Source organism: Zootoca vivipara, chromosome 10, assembly GCF_965207765.1.
Source record: "Zootoca vivipara chromosome 10, rZooViv2.hap1.1, whole genome shotgun sequence".
Taxonomy (NCBI): domain Eukaryota; kingdom Metazoa; phylum Chordata; class Lepidosauria; order Squamata; family Lacertidae; genus Zootoca; species Zootoca vivipara.
In genome coordinates, this window is record NC_142593.1 from 4033789 (window position 1) to 4046614 (window position 12826).

General features: G+C 40.0%; 1 protein-coding gene across 6 annotated transcripts in view; it reads left to right on the forward strand.

The window, feature by feature from the left end:
* Window positions 1–12826, forward strand: part of VPS13A (vacuolar protein sorting 13 homolog A) — a 162437-nt gene that overhangs the window by 92056 nt on the left and 57555 nt on the right. For all 6 annotated transcript variants that reach the window (XM_035100322.3, XM_035100323.3, XM_088652968.1 and 3 more), the window contains 8 exons: window positions 3348–3449; window positions 4444–4602; window positions 4885–5146; window positions 7336–7496; window positions 7817–7920; window positions 9630–9927; window positions 10984–11379; window positions 12310–12414. In XM_035100322.3, coding sequence (XP_034956213.1) covers window positions 3348–3449; window positions 4444–4602; window positions 4885–5146; window positions 7336–7496; window positions 7817–7920; window positions 9630–9927; window positions 10984–11379; window positions 12310–12414 — 1587 coding nt within the window. The remainder of the gene's footprint in view (window positions 1–3347; window positions 3450–4443; window positions 4603–4884; window positions 5147–7335; window positions 7497–7816; window positions 7921–9629; window positions 9928–10983; window positions 11380–12309; window positions 12415–12826) is intronic.

The following is a 12826-nucleotide window of genomic DNA, read 5'->3' on the forward strand; positions in this document are numbered from 1 at the left end:
AAAAAATTCCTTCCAGTAGCACCTTAGGGACCAACTAAGTTTGTCATTGGCATGAGCTCATAGAATCATAGAGTTGGAAGAGACGACAAGGGCCATCCAGTCCAACCCCATCAAAAGGAAACACCATCAAAGCATTCCTGACAGATGGCTGTCAAGCCTCTGCTTAAAGACCTCCAAAGAAGGAGACTCCACCACACTCCTTGGCAGCAAATTCCACTGCCGAACAGCTCTTACTGTGTGAGCTTTCGTGTGCATGTGCACTTCTTCAGATACACTGAAACAGAAGTCACCAGACCCTTATATATAGTGAGATGGTGGGGAGGGGTATTACTCAGAAGGGTGGTGGGAATGGGTGATTGACTAATAGATGTGGTAAACCTGTTGATGACTGTTAAGGACTGCAATTGGCCTTACAGGAAGAAGTAAGGGGTGAGATGGCTAAAGATAGCTTTATCATGTATAATGAGATAAGAATCCAGTGTCTTTATTCAGACCAGGTCTCTCCATGGTTTTAAGTTTAGTAATCAGTTGCAGTTCAGCAACTTCTCTTTCCAGTCTATTTCGAATTAATTAATTTATTTGTAATAAGACAGCTACTTTGAGATCTTGTATAGCATGTCCTGGGAGATTGAAGTGTTCTCCTATTGGTTTCTCTGTCTTGTGATTCCTGATGTCAGATTTATGTCCATTTATCCTTTGGCGTAGGGTTTAGCCTGTTGGTCCAATATAGAGAGCTGAAGGGCACTGCTGGCATTTGATGGCATTCACAATGTTAGAAGATGAGCAGCTAAATAGTCCTGAGATGGTATGTTTGATGTTGTTGGGGCCAGTAATGGTGTTGTCTGGGTGTATGTGGCAGCAAAATTGGCAATTGGGTTTATTGCAGGCTCTGGTACCAGTGTCCATGTTAAGTCTGGTGGTTGTATTATTGTCGGTGAGGAGTTGTTTAGGATTGGGTGGCTGTCTGTAGGCAATGAAAGGTCTTCCTCCCAGAGCTTGAGAAAGAGAACTGTCTTTGTCTAGGAGAGGTTGTAGATCTCTGATGATGCGTTGTACTGTTTTAACTTGGAAGTTGTATGTGATTACTAGTGGTGTTCTGTTATTTTCTTTTTTGGGTCTGTCTTGCAGCAAGTTCTCTCTGGGTATCAGTCTGGCTCTGTTGATCTGTTGTTTAACTTCATTGGGCGGATATTTTAGTTCCAAAAAGGTTTGCTGTAGATCTCTTAGGTGAGAGTCTCTGTAGAGTTGGAACAGATGCTGTTGTAACGTAGGGCCTGGCTATATACAATGGATTGTTTGGTATGTTTGGGATGGTAGCTAGAAGCATGTAGATATGTTTGTCTGTCAGTTGGTTTACGGTATAAGGTGGTGTTTATACGCCCATCCAGAATTTTTTATAGTAGTGTCCAAAAAATGTACTTCTTGCATAGATTGGTTCATTGTTAGGTTGATGGTGGGGTGAAAGTCATTGAATGTCTGGTGGAAGGTTTCCAGGGTCTGTTGACCATGTGTCCAGATAATAAAAATAACATCAATGTATTGCAGGTACAAGAGAGGTTTGAGTGGGTAGGAATTAAGGAAACGTTCTAAATCTGCCATGAAGATGTTGGCATACTGTGGGGCCATGCGGGTGCCCATTGCTGTGCCGCTGATCTAGAGGAACAGGTTATCACCAAATTTGAAGTGTTTGTGGGTAAGGACAAAATGGCAGAGTTTGGTAGCAAAGTCTGCTGTGATTTTGTCTGAAATGGTGTCCAGTTTGCTAGTAAAACTGAATTACTGTATCACAAAATGATGTATAATAATAACAATAACAACAAGAATAATAAGCTGGGCAGCTTCCAACAGAAATATTAAAATACAATAATTTATTAAACATTAAAAGCTTCCCTAAACAGGGCTGCCTTCAGTTGTCCTCTAAAAGTCTGGTAGTTGTTTTTCTCTTTGACATCTGGTGTGGGAGGGCGTTCCACAGGGCGGGTGCCACTACTGAGAAGGCCCTCTGCCTGGTTCCCTGTAACTTGGCTTCTCTCAGCGAGGGAACCGCCAGAAGGCCCTCGGCACTAGATCCTCAGTGCCGGGGAGAACGATGGAGGTGGAGACATTCCTTCAGGTATACTGGACCGAGGCCGTTTAGGGCTTTAAAGGTCAGCACCAACACTTTGAATTGTGCTCAGAAATGTACTGGGAGCCAATGTATGTCTTTCAAGACCGGTGTTATGTGGTCTCGGCGGCTGCTCCCAGTCACCAGTCTAGCCGCCGTATTCTGGATTAGTTGTAGTTTCCGGGTCACCTTCAAAGGTAGACCCACATAGAGTGCATTGCAGTTGTCTAAGCGAGAGATAACTAGAGCATGCACCACTCTGGCGAGACAGTCCGTGGGCAGGTAGGGTCTCAGCCTGCGTACCAGATGAAGCTGATAAACAGCTGCCCTGGATACAGAATTAATCTGCGCCTCCATGGACAGCTGTGAGTCCAAAATGACTCCCAGGCTGCGCACCTGGTCCTTCGGGGGCACAGTTACCCCATTCAGGACCAGGGAGTCCTCCACGCACGCACGCCTCCTGTCCCCCACAAACAGTACTTCTGTCTTGTCAGGATTCAACCTCAATCTGTTAGCCGCCATCCATCCTCCAACCACCTCCAGACACTCACACAGGACCTTCACCGCCTTCACTGGTTCTGATTTGAAAGAGAGGTAGAGCTGGGTATCATCCACATACCGATGGACACCCAGCCCAAACCCCCTGATGATCTCTCGCAGCGGCTGCATATAGATGTTAAAAAGCATGGGGGAGAGGACAGAACCCTAAGGCACCCCACAAGCGATAGCCCAGGGGTCTGAGCTCTCATCCCCCCCCCCACTTTCTGAACACGGCCCAGGAGGAAGGAGCGGAACCACTGTATGACAGTGCCCCCAGCTCCCAACCCCTCAAGACGGTCCAGAAGGATGTTATGGTCGATGGTGTCAAAAGCCGCTGAGAGATCCAGCAGAACTAGGAAACAGCTCTCACGTTTGTCCCTAGCCCGCCGGAGATCATCAACCAGTGCGACCAAGGCAGTTTCAGTCCCATGATGAGGCCTGAATCCCGACTGGAAGGGATCCAAATGGTCCGCTTCTTCCAGGCGTGCTTGGAGTTGTTCAGCAACCACTCGCTGTGTCACCAACATGAAAAATTTTGAAAGCTCTGCTCTAAAGTTTTTCCTCCCGTTGGACATATTAATAATATAGGAATAATGATTGTCATCCAATAATAGTCCATTGATTTTTAATATTTTTCATTTTCATTACATGCTCCAAATGGATATCACTCATTGTACAGATTAATTATGTTTTGTATTTTTAGGTACATTATTACAATGAGATGTTTGGTGTTTGGGAACCATTGCTTGAACCACTGGAAGTTGAAAACACTGATGAATTCAGACCTTGGGTTCTAGAATTGAAGGTATACTTTTAGAAGTACAAATTCATTTTAGTATAGGACAGATGGACTTTAATGTTTGAATAGACGTTCTTCTTTCTCCATTTACTATAATAGTTCAAAATATTTATTTATTTCCATTTACCGGTATTACTCATTTCCAATATAACATATCAAAGTGATTTAACAATAAAAACATAAACAAGTTCATATTTGTGATCCTGCAAACACATATACTTAAAATTCTTCATAATATGAGAACAATAGTCTTGTACCTGTTGTCACTGGGTAGAAATATATCCTCACTTAAGAAGTAAAACATGGAAATGCATGCCTGTCTTTAAAGCAGTTTTAAAACTTCATCCAGTACTATGTACTGAGGAACCTGACCTAGTTTTGTTTTAGGCTGGAAAGAGTTATGCTGAAAATTTGCTGCTTCAGTCTACTTCATGTCATTTGCCAGGCTGCAACTCAGGAATTATTTATTTATCATGCTTTATTCTGTCCTTCCTCTTTCATGTAGCGTAGAAACACTGCATGCAGTAGGGGCCCTGCAGTATTAGTTCTGCCTCTCCACACATACTATACCTGTCAAGATGCTGAGCTTTTCTAGTAAATAAATAAATTGGAACAGAGGTTATGAGCCAGACTATTATTTAATGTATTTTTCCACTTTTCCTTAACTATCTTTAGTCTTTAGGATTCACAGATAATTGAAAATTTATGTATGGACTTAATTTCAAACTCATAGCAATGGAGGAGAGAACAGCTTCTGCCTGCCCACATTTTCAGTGTGCACAGTGGAGCCTTTTATGCCACCAGAGCACGCATGTGCGCACACCTACACACCTACACCCACACACCCCACCTCTAAGGCAGAGGGGCACCTTTATTGTATCCAACATCCTAACAGTCTGGATTGCTGTGCCCATATTGCAAATGTTCTAAATGTTTTATAGGCATAATCAGCTTTCTACATCTAATATTAATTTCTCCTCCCCTCTTTTTTCTGTTAAAGATGAAGAAGAAAGCCAAGAAAGCTTTAGTTGAATCAGTTGCCGAAGAAGAAAACTACAAAGTCCCAGAGTACAAGACAGTAATAACTATTTTTTCTCAAGATCAGCTGAACATTACATTGTCCAAATGTGGCCTACTAATGTTGAGTAACCTTGGCACGGTAATAAGACTTTGATTTGCATCTGTGACCTAAATAAAGTAATATGTTCAATTTACTGCAGTGGACAATGAAGGTACTGGATTGGGTAATTCCCTCATCACGTGACGGAGGCAGGAGCACAGAACTGTGGGAGGCAGGCTCAATCTCCTCTGTCACGTGATGAGCGAGTTACCCTATCCATTGTCTTCATCATCCATCTTATGAATCTGCTCTTCAGGTTGTTCTTTTTTTTTTTAAGGTTATTAGTTAATTCATTATTTCACATCTCTTTTTTTTGGCTAGGCATTTGCAGAAGCAGCTTCAGAAACTTCAGAAATCTCCAAAAAAGACCGGGCCCCCTTTGTATTAATGAATTCCTTAGGAGTCCCCGCCATTGTCTTGCCTAGTGACTCCTTCAATGTTCTTAATGTTGAATCAAAGGGGGATTCATTTCATCTTGAAGATGGGCAAAGTCTAAGTATGGAGTATGTCAGAACTAAAAGTGATCAAGACCAGTTTACAGCAATGACTACCCTAAGCAGCAGAGTATTCTACATCTGGATCAGTAAGTAGGCATAGTATGTATAACTTAAACCCCAGATAGAATGCGGTTCCCACATGTGATCTCAATTCAGAGTTGAAACCCTGGTACATACAGATAGAAGGATTTGACAAGACATTGTGAGTCAGGTTATTGGCTCACATCTACCGTGTTGTGCTGTAGCAGTACAGATAGATTTTTATTTATGGTTTTAAGTAACCTGTTTGTTTGATTACATTGTTATTAGACTGCTGTAATAGATTTAAAGAACATAGCTGAAACTTTGCTTGTAGCTTACCTCTGGGTAGCAAGGTACTCTAGGTCAATTTTACACCCCCATGAAAAGCTTGTACCCTTTTCAGAAGGTAAGTGAATTGTGTACTTGATTTGCACGTAAGGGATTTTTTCCTCTTTGTTAAAGCTTGAACGTACTGCAATAGATTGCACTGCATTGTGGGTATGTATAATTTGGTCTCTAAATAAATAAACTTTGCTTAGTGTTAGGTCAGCAGTGGAAATTCCAGTCCACAAACCTTATTAAGCCTGTCGGGCCTCTCTATTCATGCCTATAACCAGGGCCAAATTTAAAAGTAGAATTGGGAACACACTTAAGTGCACTCCTGATTCTTCCTTTCCAACCACTGGTAGAATTTGGCGGCTTTTGAATTCTGTGGTGAGAGGGAAAGGCACCAAATTCAAAAAGTGCTAAATTACACTAGAAAGGAAAAATCAAGAGTACACTTGGAGCATGTTCCCAATGCTTCCTTTACACCCACAGCTTGTTCAAGCTGCATGGCTCTGCATTAGGTATAGTGATGAAGTAATAACTAACAGCTTACTTTAAAATGTACATTTTAATTTTGAGATAAACTTTTTAAGAACGTTATGTCTACTTATGTGGCCTGTCTCTATATTAAATCATTGGATATTTTTTTTTAATCCAACCAAACATATTGTTCATTAACAGAATATCCTCCCCCAGATAGTTCAGTGAACATTCATATATATATATGTTGGGAACAAATTACATTTTACTTTTGTTGTTGTTGTTTAGTCGTTTAGTCGTGTCCGACTCTTCGTGACCCCATGGACCATAGCACGCCAGGCACTCCTGTCTTGCACTGCCTCCCGCAGTTTGGTCAAACTCATGTTCGTAGCTTCGAGAACACTGTCCAACCATCTTGTCCTCTGTCGTCCCCTTCTCCTAGTGCCCTCAATCTTTCCCAACATCAGGGTCTTTTCCAAGGATTCTTCTCTTCTCATGAGGTGGCCAAAGTATTGGAGCCTCAGCTTCACGATCTGTCCTTCCAGGGAGCACTCAGGGCTGATTTCCTTAAGAATGGATAGGTTTGATCTTCTAGCAGTCCATGGGACTCTCAAGAGTCTCCTCCAGCACCATAATTCAAAAGCATCAATTCTTCGACGATCAGCCTTATTTATGGTCCAGCTCTCACTTCCATACATCACTACTGGGAAAACCATACTTTTTTACTTTGGAGATCTGTAATTGAATCTTTTGATTTGTATTTTTCTAAGCACGACTGGAATTGGATCATAGCTGTCAAGTTCTCCCTTTTTTAAAAAGGGAAATTCACTTATGCTGAATAGGCTTCCTCACGAGAAAAGGGAAAACTTGACAGCTATGATTTGGATTGAAGTGAAGGAGTATGTTAGGAAGTTGAGGGGCAATTTGCTTTGGGAATTTTAACACAACAGGAAAGGGACTAAGTGTTAGCATCTAGTACAAATTAGTGAACATAGGAAATGTTATCTACTTTCCCCACAACAATACCCCACCTTTAATGGACATGTTGATATTTTTAAATTTTATTTTTCAAGGCAGGGTGCTCTCCTTTCTAGTACAGGTGGTCAGAGATTTGATTTTTTAAAATAGCAACAGCACGTGTGAATATCCTCCTTTCAATTACAAGGACAGAATATTTCACTAAAAGCACTGGGTCAGCACTGGTGTGAATATAGAGCTAGGAAGAAAATGATTTTTTTTAAAAAAAACTTTAGACCTCAGTCCATTCACTTCAACCTATATTTTTTCTGGATGAAACTCCATCAAGTGGGAGCTTGCTGCCCTCTAACGTATGAAAGCTAAAAGTGCGTCAAATTCAGAGAAATAGATACCTCCGCTTGCTTGCTTGCCAGTTCATTTTCAGCAGTTTCATTTCAATACAATTCAGTGTATTACCTTCTTTTTCTAGCTCCTCAGAACCACTCCACTACAGAAAAGATTCCTCTGACAAAAGTGGGACGAAGTCTTTACAGAGTAAGACACAATGACTCTGGTGTTGTGAGATCTGTAGTTTGTCAAATTGACACCACTGAGGGGAGCAAGATGATAACAGTGCATTCTCCGATTCAGGTAAGCTTTGCTCACTAAACATGATGTCCCAGAGTTCATAAATTAAAGTTTTCCCCCCACCTAGATTATCAAGAGTTTCATTTTCATCCTATTGCCTGGCTGAGTAAGGATATATTTGCTATGTGCAGATACATTTTGATGTAGAGGTGCTTTCAACCCAAGAAACACGCACATACTAAAGTAGCACACACAAGAGAGCAGTATCTTTTGCCTTCTTGCACAGTTGAATAGGCCCTCTGTTGGTGGTGGTCTTTGCTTATTAGTGTGAAAAAAAAGACATTTTAGCATTTTATAATAGGCACTGTTATTTTTCCATATAGATAAAGAATCATTTTTCAATTCCTTTGAAAATATTTGAAGATGGAAAATGTTTAGGAATGGCTCTACCAGAGGATGAATTTAACATACCTTTGACCTCTTACAGGTGATTTTTAAGTTCTTTTTTATTTTTCTCACTTCATTGCATATTACATGAATGCTGACCACCCAGCTAATTTAAAATATATATAGTTATAGTTTAATAATATTGCTGCAGCAATATTGCTATAGATAGCAATATCTATAGAAGATTGCTGCAGCAATATTCTATAGCTATTGCTGCAGCAATATTCTATAGACTGTTTGTTGGTATGTTGCTTTCCTCAGAATTGTTTATTCTTTCCAAACAGAACATGGTTGAAGTTTCTCATGCTCACTAGTTTGATTCCACTTTAATATTACCCACTCACTTGCAGATTTATTGAAACGATCTCTTGAATGCATACCTATGGAAAAGTTGAACTAACTTGTCAAACAAATGTGTGCGTTTCTAGAGCAACTATCACAGCCACTTCAATTCTCCCCCAGCCCTGCTGTTACCATTTTATGCATGGATAAAACATGAATTGGGTTAGCATTGCATCTGAACCTGAGTTTGTGGATTTACTTGCTTACTGACAAGCTGGTGTCAGTATTGCGGTCTTTAAACATCGGCACTGTGACTATTCTCCCCTGATGCTTGAGCTTATTTTAATGCACAAAATCATTGGAATTACTGGAGCAGTTCAGGAAGGAAGATAGTAAAGCACATGATCTCACAGTAACCTTCCTATGAAAGCATGTGTTCCTCCTTTTCCTGTGTGAGCAGCCAACGTTGCAGAAAGAACAACAACTGCCTGTGCCTTGATAACAGTTGTATGAAAGTGGTCAAAGTTCACTATAGGACATCACTAGTCAAATTTTCACAGATTTGAAGTGGCAGATTATTTTATAAATTTATTTATTTGCCAAAGAATTGATGCTTTTGAATTATGGTGCTGGAGGAGACTCTTGAGAGTCCCATGGACTGCAAGAAGATCAAACCTATCCATTCTGAGGGAAATCAGCCCTGAGTGCTCACTGGAAGGACAGATCCTGAAGCTGAGGCTCCAATACTTTGGCCACCTCATGAGAAGGGAAGACTCCCTGGAAAAGACCCTGATGTTGGGAAAGATGGAGGGCACAAGGAGAAGGGGACAACAGAGGACGAGATGGTTGGACAGTGGTCTCAAAGCTAACAACATGAGTCTGACCAAATTGTGGGAGGCAATGGAAAACGAGTGCCTGGCGTGCTCTGGTCCATGGAGTCACGAAGAGTCGGACGCGACTAAACGAAAAAAACCAAAACAGTTACAGTATATCACACTTTTCCTCCAAATAGGACCAGGGTGGTAAACAAGTAAAACAATAAAAAATCTTAAAACAATTCTGATTCTGGAAAGTACTGGACACTGGGAAAGATCTTAACCTAAAAAGCTTGTTGAAAGAATTTCTAGGTGTCGAGAATACATTTTAGCATTCAATGATATATTCCTTTTATTAATGTTAATGGATTGCTTTTAAATTGATAAGTTTTCATGGCTGCTTCTACAAGTGCTACACGCCTGTCAAATCAACCTGCTAAAAGTTCTGTGAAACAACTATGTGGTTCAAATTGATTTTGATTGTTTTATTTATTTCTTGTAAATATTTATTTATTTATTGAATATTTCATTGACATAATAACTAACTTCAGCAGAACTTGTAAACAAGCCATCTAAATGAGTCGTTGTGACACATTGAATCTTTTTAACTGGAAAGTGAGATGAGGATAATAATTGCTGTGCTTATTTACAGAGCGCTACTGTTTTTTCGACCAGTAGCTGATGAAGGCGGAACTTCTGGAGAGTATACATCAAGTGAAGGAGTTAGTTTTGATGAAATGGTGAAGAATTTTGGCAAAGTGTTGCAGAAGAAATGTCAGCCTACAAAATCACCTAACCACCCACTCATCATCAATATTGTTCCAATGCAAGATACTCTGATATCTTCAGTTTGTATAGATGATCAATGGGATTTACCATATGTTGTTCATTTATGGCCTTCTGTTCTTCTCCGCAATCTTCTTCCATATCAGATTGCTTATTCCTTAGAGGTAGTTTTCTCTATTTTTTGTTTTCCAGTTCTTCTGAGTATATAAAAATACTATTTTATTGTCTGGAACATCATAGTGCATGTTCCATAAATATAAAGCATTCTGGTGATATCCTAAAATGTTCTATCTCTTGTCTATAATTCAGTTACTAGCATCTAAGGGTACAAAATTGACTTTGGAGTGCCTAATCTTTCTTAACAATCCTCCTTTCTAACTGATTAATATCCACCTTTAGTGTACAATTTGCTTTACCTGGTTGCATGCAGGAGGCATCCAAGACAGTGGGGTAACCCCCCACCCCCAGCCTATAACAGGCAGGAACATATGAATTTGAATTTAATAGGGCACCCAGCTCTTTAGAATCCTCTCCAGTTCCTCTATGCTTCCCTTTACTGGTTATATTTGCTGTTAGCTTATTATTTATGAATAAGAATTTGCAATCTTTCCCTTTTTGTAATATGTCCCACATGTTTAATAAAATTGCAGGAGCAGAAAGGTATCTATTTAAACTCCTACCCTTAGAAAGAATACTAAGGCCAACCAGATATTTATGCAACCTTTTATTCAAAACCTTCATAGTCATGTTTCCAAAGCAGCTTATTTCCAGTAACAGGTCCATAAGACTACAACATCAAATACAGTTGTACCTTGGAAGTCGAACAGAACAGTTGTGCCAATCGGAAGCCACGGAAGTCCCGCCAGACGTTTGGCTTCCAAAAGAACATTCGAAAACCAGAACACTCACTTCCAATTTTTGATTATTCAGGAGCCGGAACGTTCGACTCCCAAGGTGTTTGGGAGCCGAGGTACGACTGTATAATTGGGAGGATAGATACCAACAAGAAAATATTAAAGATACGGCATGGTGTCCAAAGGAAAATCCTGAACACATGACATGGTTGCCAATATCATTGTTATTGTGGCTTTTCAAACATAGTTGAAGCTAATGATAAATAATTGATCATTCCCCCATTTGTTTTGTATTTGAATAGAAATTGTTATTGAATTAAGGACTGTATTGACCATATCTTCCATCTTTGAACTTTTATTTCAAAGGGACAGAGTACAACCTGCAATACTCTAGAAAATGGATGTTCAACTCAGATTCATAACGCGGTATTAGATCAGAGCAAGCTGCAATTACATTTACTTAATTATCTTGGTAAAAATTGGACTGCTGAATACCACACTCGAATGAATCAGCAAGAAATTAGTTTCGTCACATTCTCATGCATCACTGACGTTGACAAGGCAGAATTGGACATTGCTGTGCACATAACCTATGCCACGGGACAAGTGATTATAGCAATTCACAGTCCATACTGGATGGTAAATAAGACTGGTCGAATGTTGCAGTACAAAGCTGATGGCATTCATCGCAAACATCCACCTGATTACAAGATGCCACTTCTTTTTTCTTTCCAACCAAAACACTTTTACAAAAATAACAAGGTAATGTTTTAAATTTCAGAAAATTAAATATTTCTAGAGTTAAAATAAGTTATACAATGTGTTAAGCTCTCAAAATAGTATTCCAGGACTGGCCAACATGATGCCTTCTAGATGTTTGACTTCAAATCCCATAGCCCCAGTCAGCTTTACCAGCACTCAGGGATAATGTCATTTGAGGTCCAAACAACATTTGGAGGGCACCCAATTTTTCCTGTGCGGGGGGGGGGAGGAAAAGCTTAATTTTTCCTTTTATTATCTCATTATTAGCAAACTAATGATAGAATACATCAGTATATTTCAAGCGATATATTGTGCTCTCTGTTTCCACTAATAAGTGATATTATTACTTTATTATATTTATAAGTTGGGTAGTGGGGATTTTGGCAATAAGATTTTAATAGAGAAGATGCTAGATAATAATGTCAATGAATGCATAGTTATTCCCAGTCAAGAAAACCTATCTATTATGCATAATGAAGGGTTTGAGATGAAAAGATTCTCTTGAACTGTTCTTGTATTTGGAAAACAATAGTTATTACGTATACAGTATGTTATGAGTGAACTCTGATGCTCATTATGACAGCCACCAAGAAACAAGAGAGAAATATCATAATGCTTAGAGGAACTCCAAGATTTGCAGAAGTACATAAAACCCTTAGGGCGCAAGGTGGGGTACTCAACCCAATGAGGACTTGACCATGCTCAGCACTCACAGAATGCTGGTGTCTTTTGTGGTGACAGCAGAACACCAGGGAGGATGAAATTGAATGTCCTGAATGAGAGGACATGGCTGGCTGGAACACTAGTCAGGAGCATGTAGGTCCCGGTTGCTGCTATCTATTATTCATTTTCAAATGACAGCCAGTGTATTTTTCCTTGCTTTAAATTTCATTTGTAATGAAGTGAGCATAACAAATGTTCTCCTTACAGGTTCAGCTCATGGTGACAGACAGTGAACTTTCTGATCACTTTTCTCTGGATACTGTTGGCAGTCATGGTTTCGTTAGATGTAAGGGCAACAAAAATGAATACCAAGTGAGTTGGTTTAACTAATACTGCTAAATACCTTGTAGGCATAATTCTATGCATGTTTAATTGAAAGAAAGGCCCGTTTAATTGTTGAGGTGCACTTCCAGGCAAACTTGCATAAGTTTACAGTCTTAAGACCTGCACCCAGACCGACTCCGTCCCTCCCTCTATTTCATTTCAACTTTGTTCTTCAGTTGCCTGGTTCACATGCCATGCTAAGTTATGACGTGTGATGTATGATTTCTTTAACAGTCTGCAAACAAACCATAAGTTATTCCATCAAAGATCAAACTAAGGCTGGCATTGTAAAAGCTGGGTTTGTCCCTCTCCCATCCATTCTTTACTGACTGTCTTTGCAGCATTGTAGCATTGGCATCATCTAAGCACATCACCAGCTCTCTTACCATTGGCCAGCTGA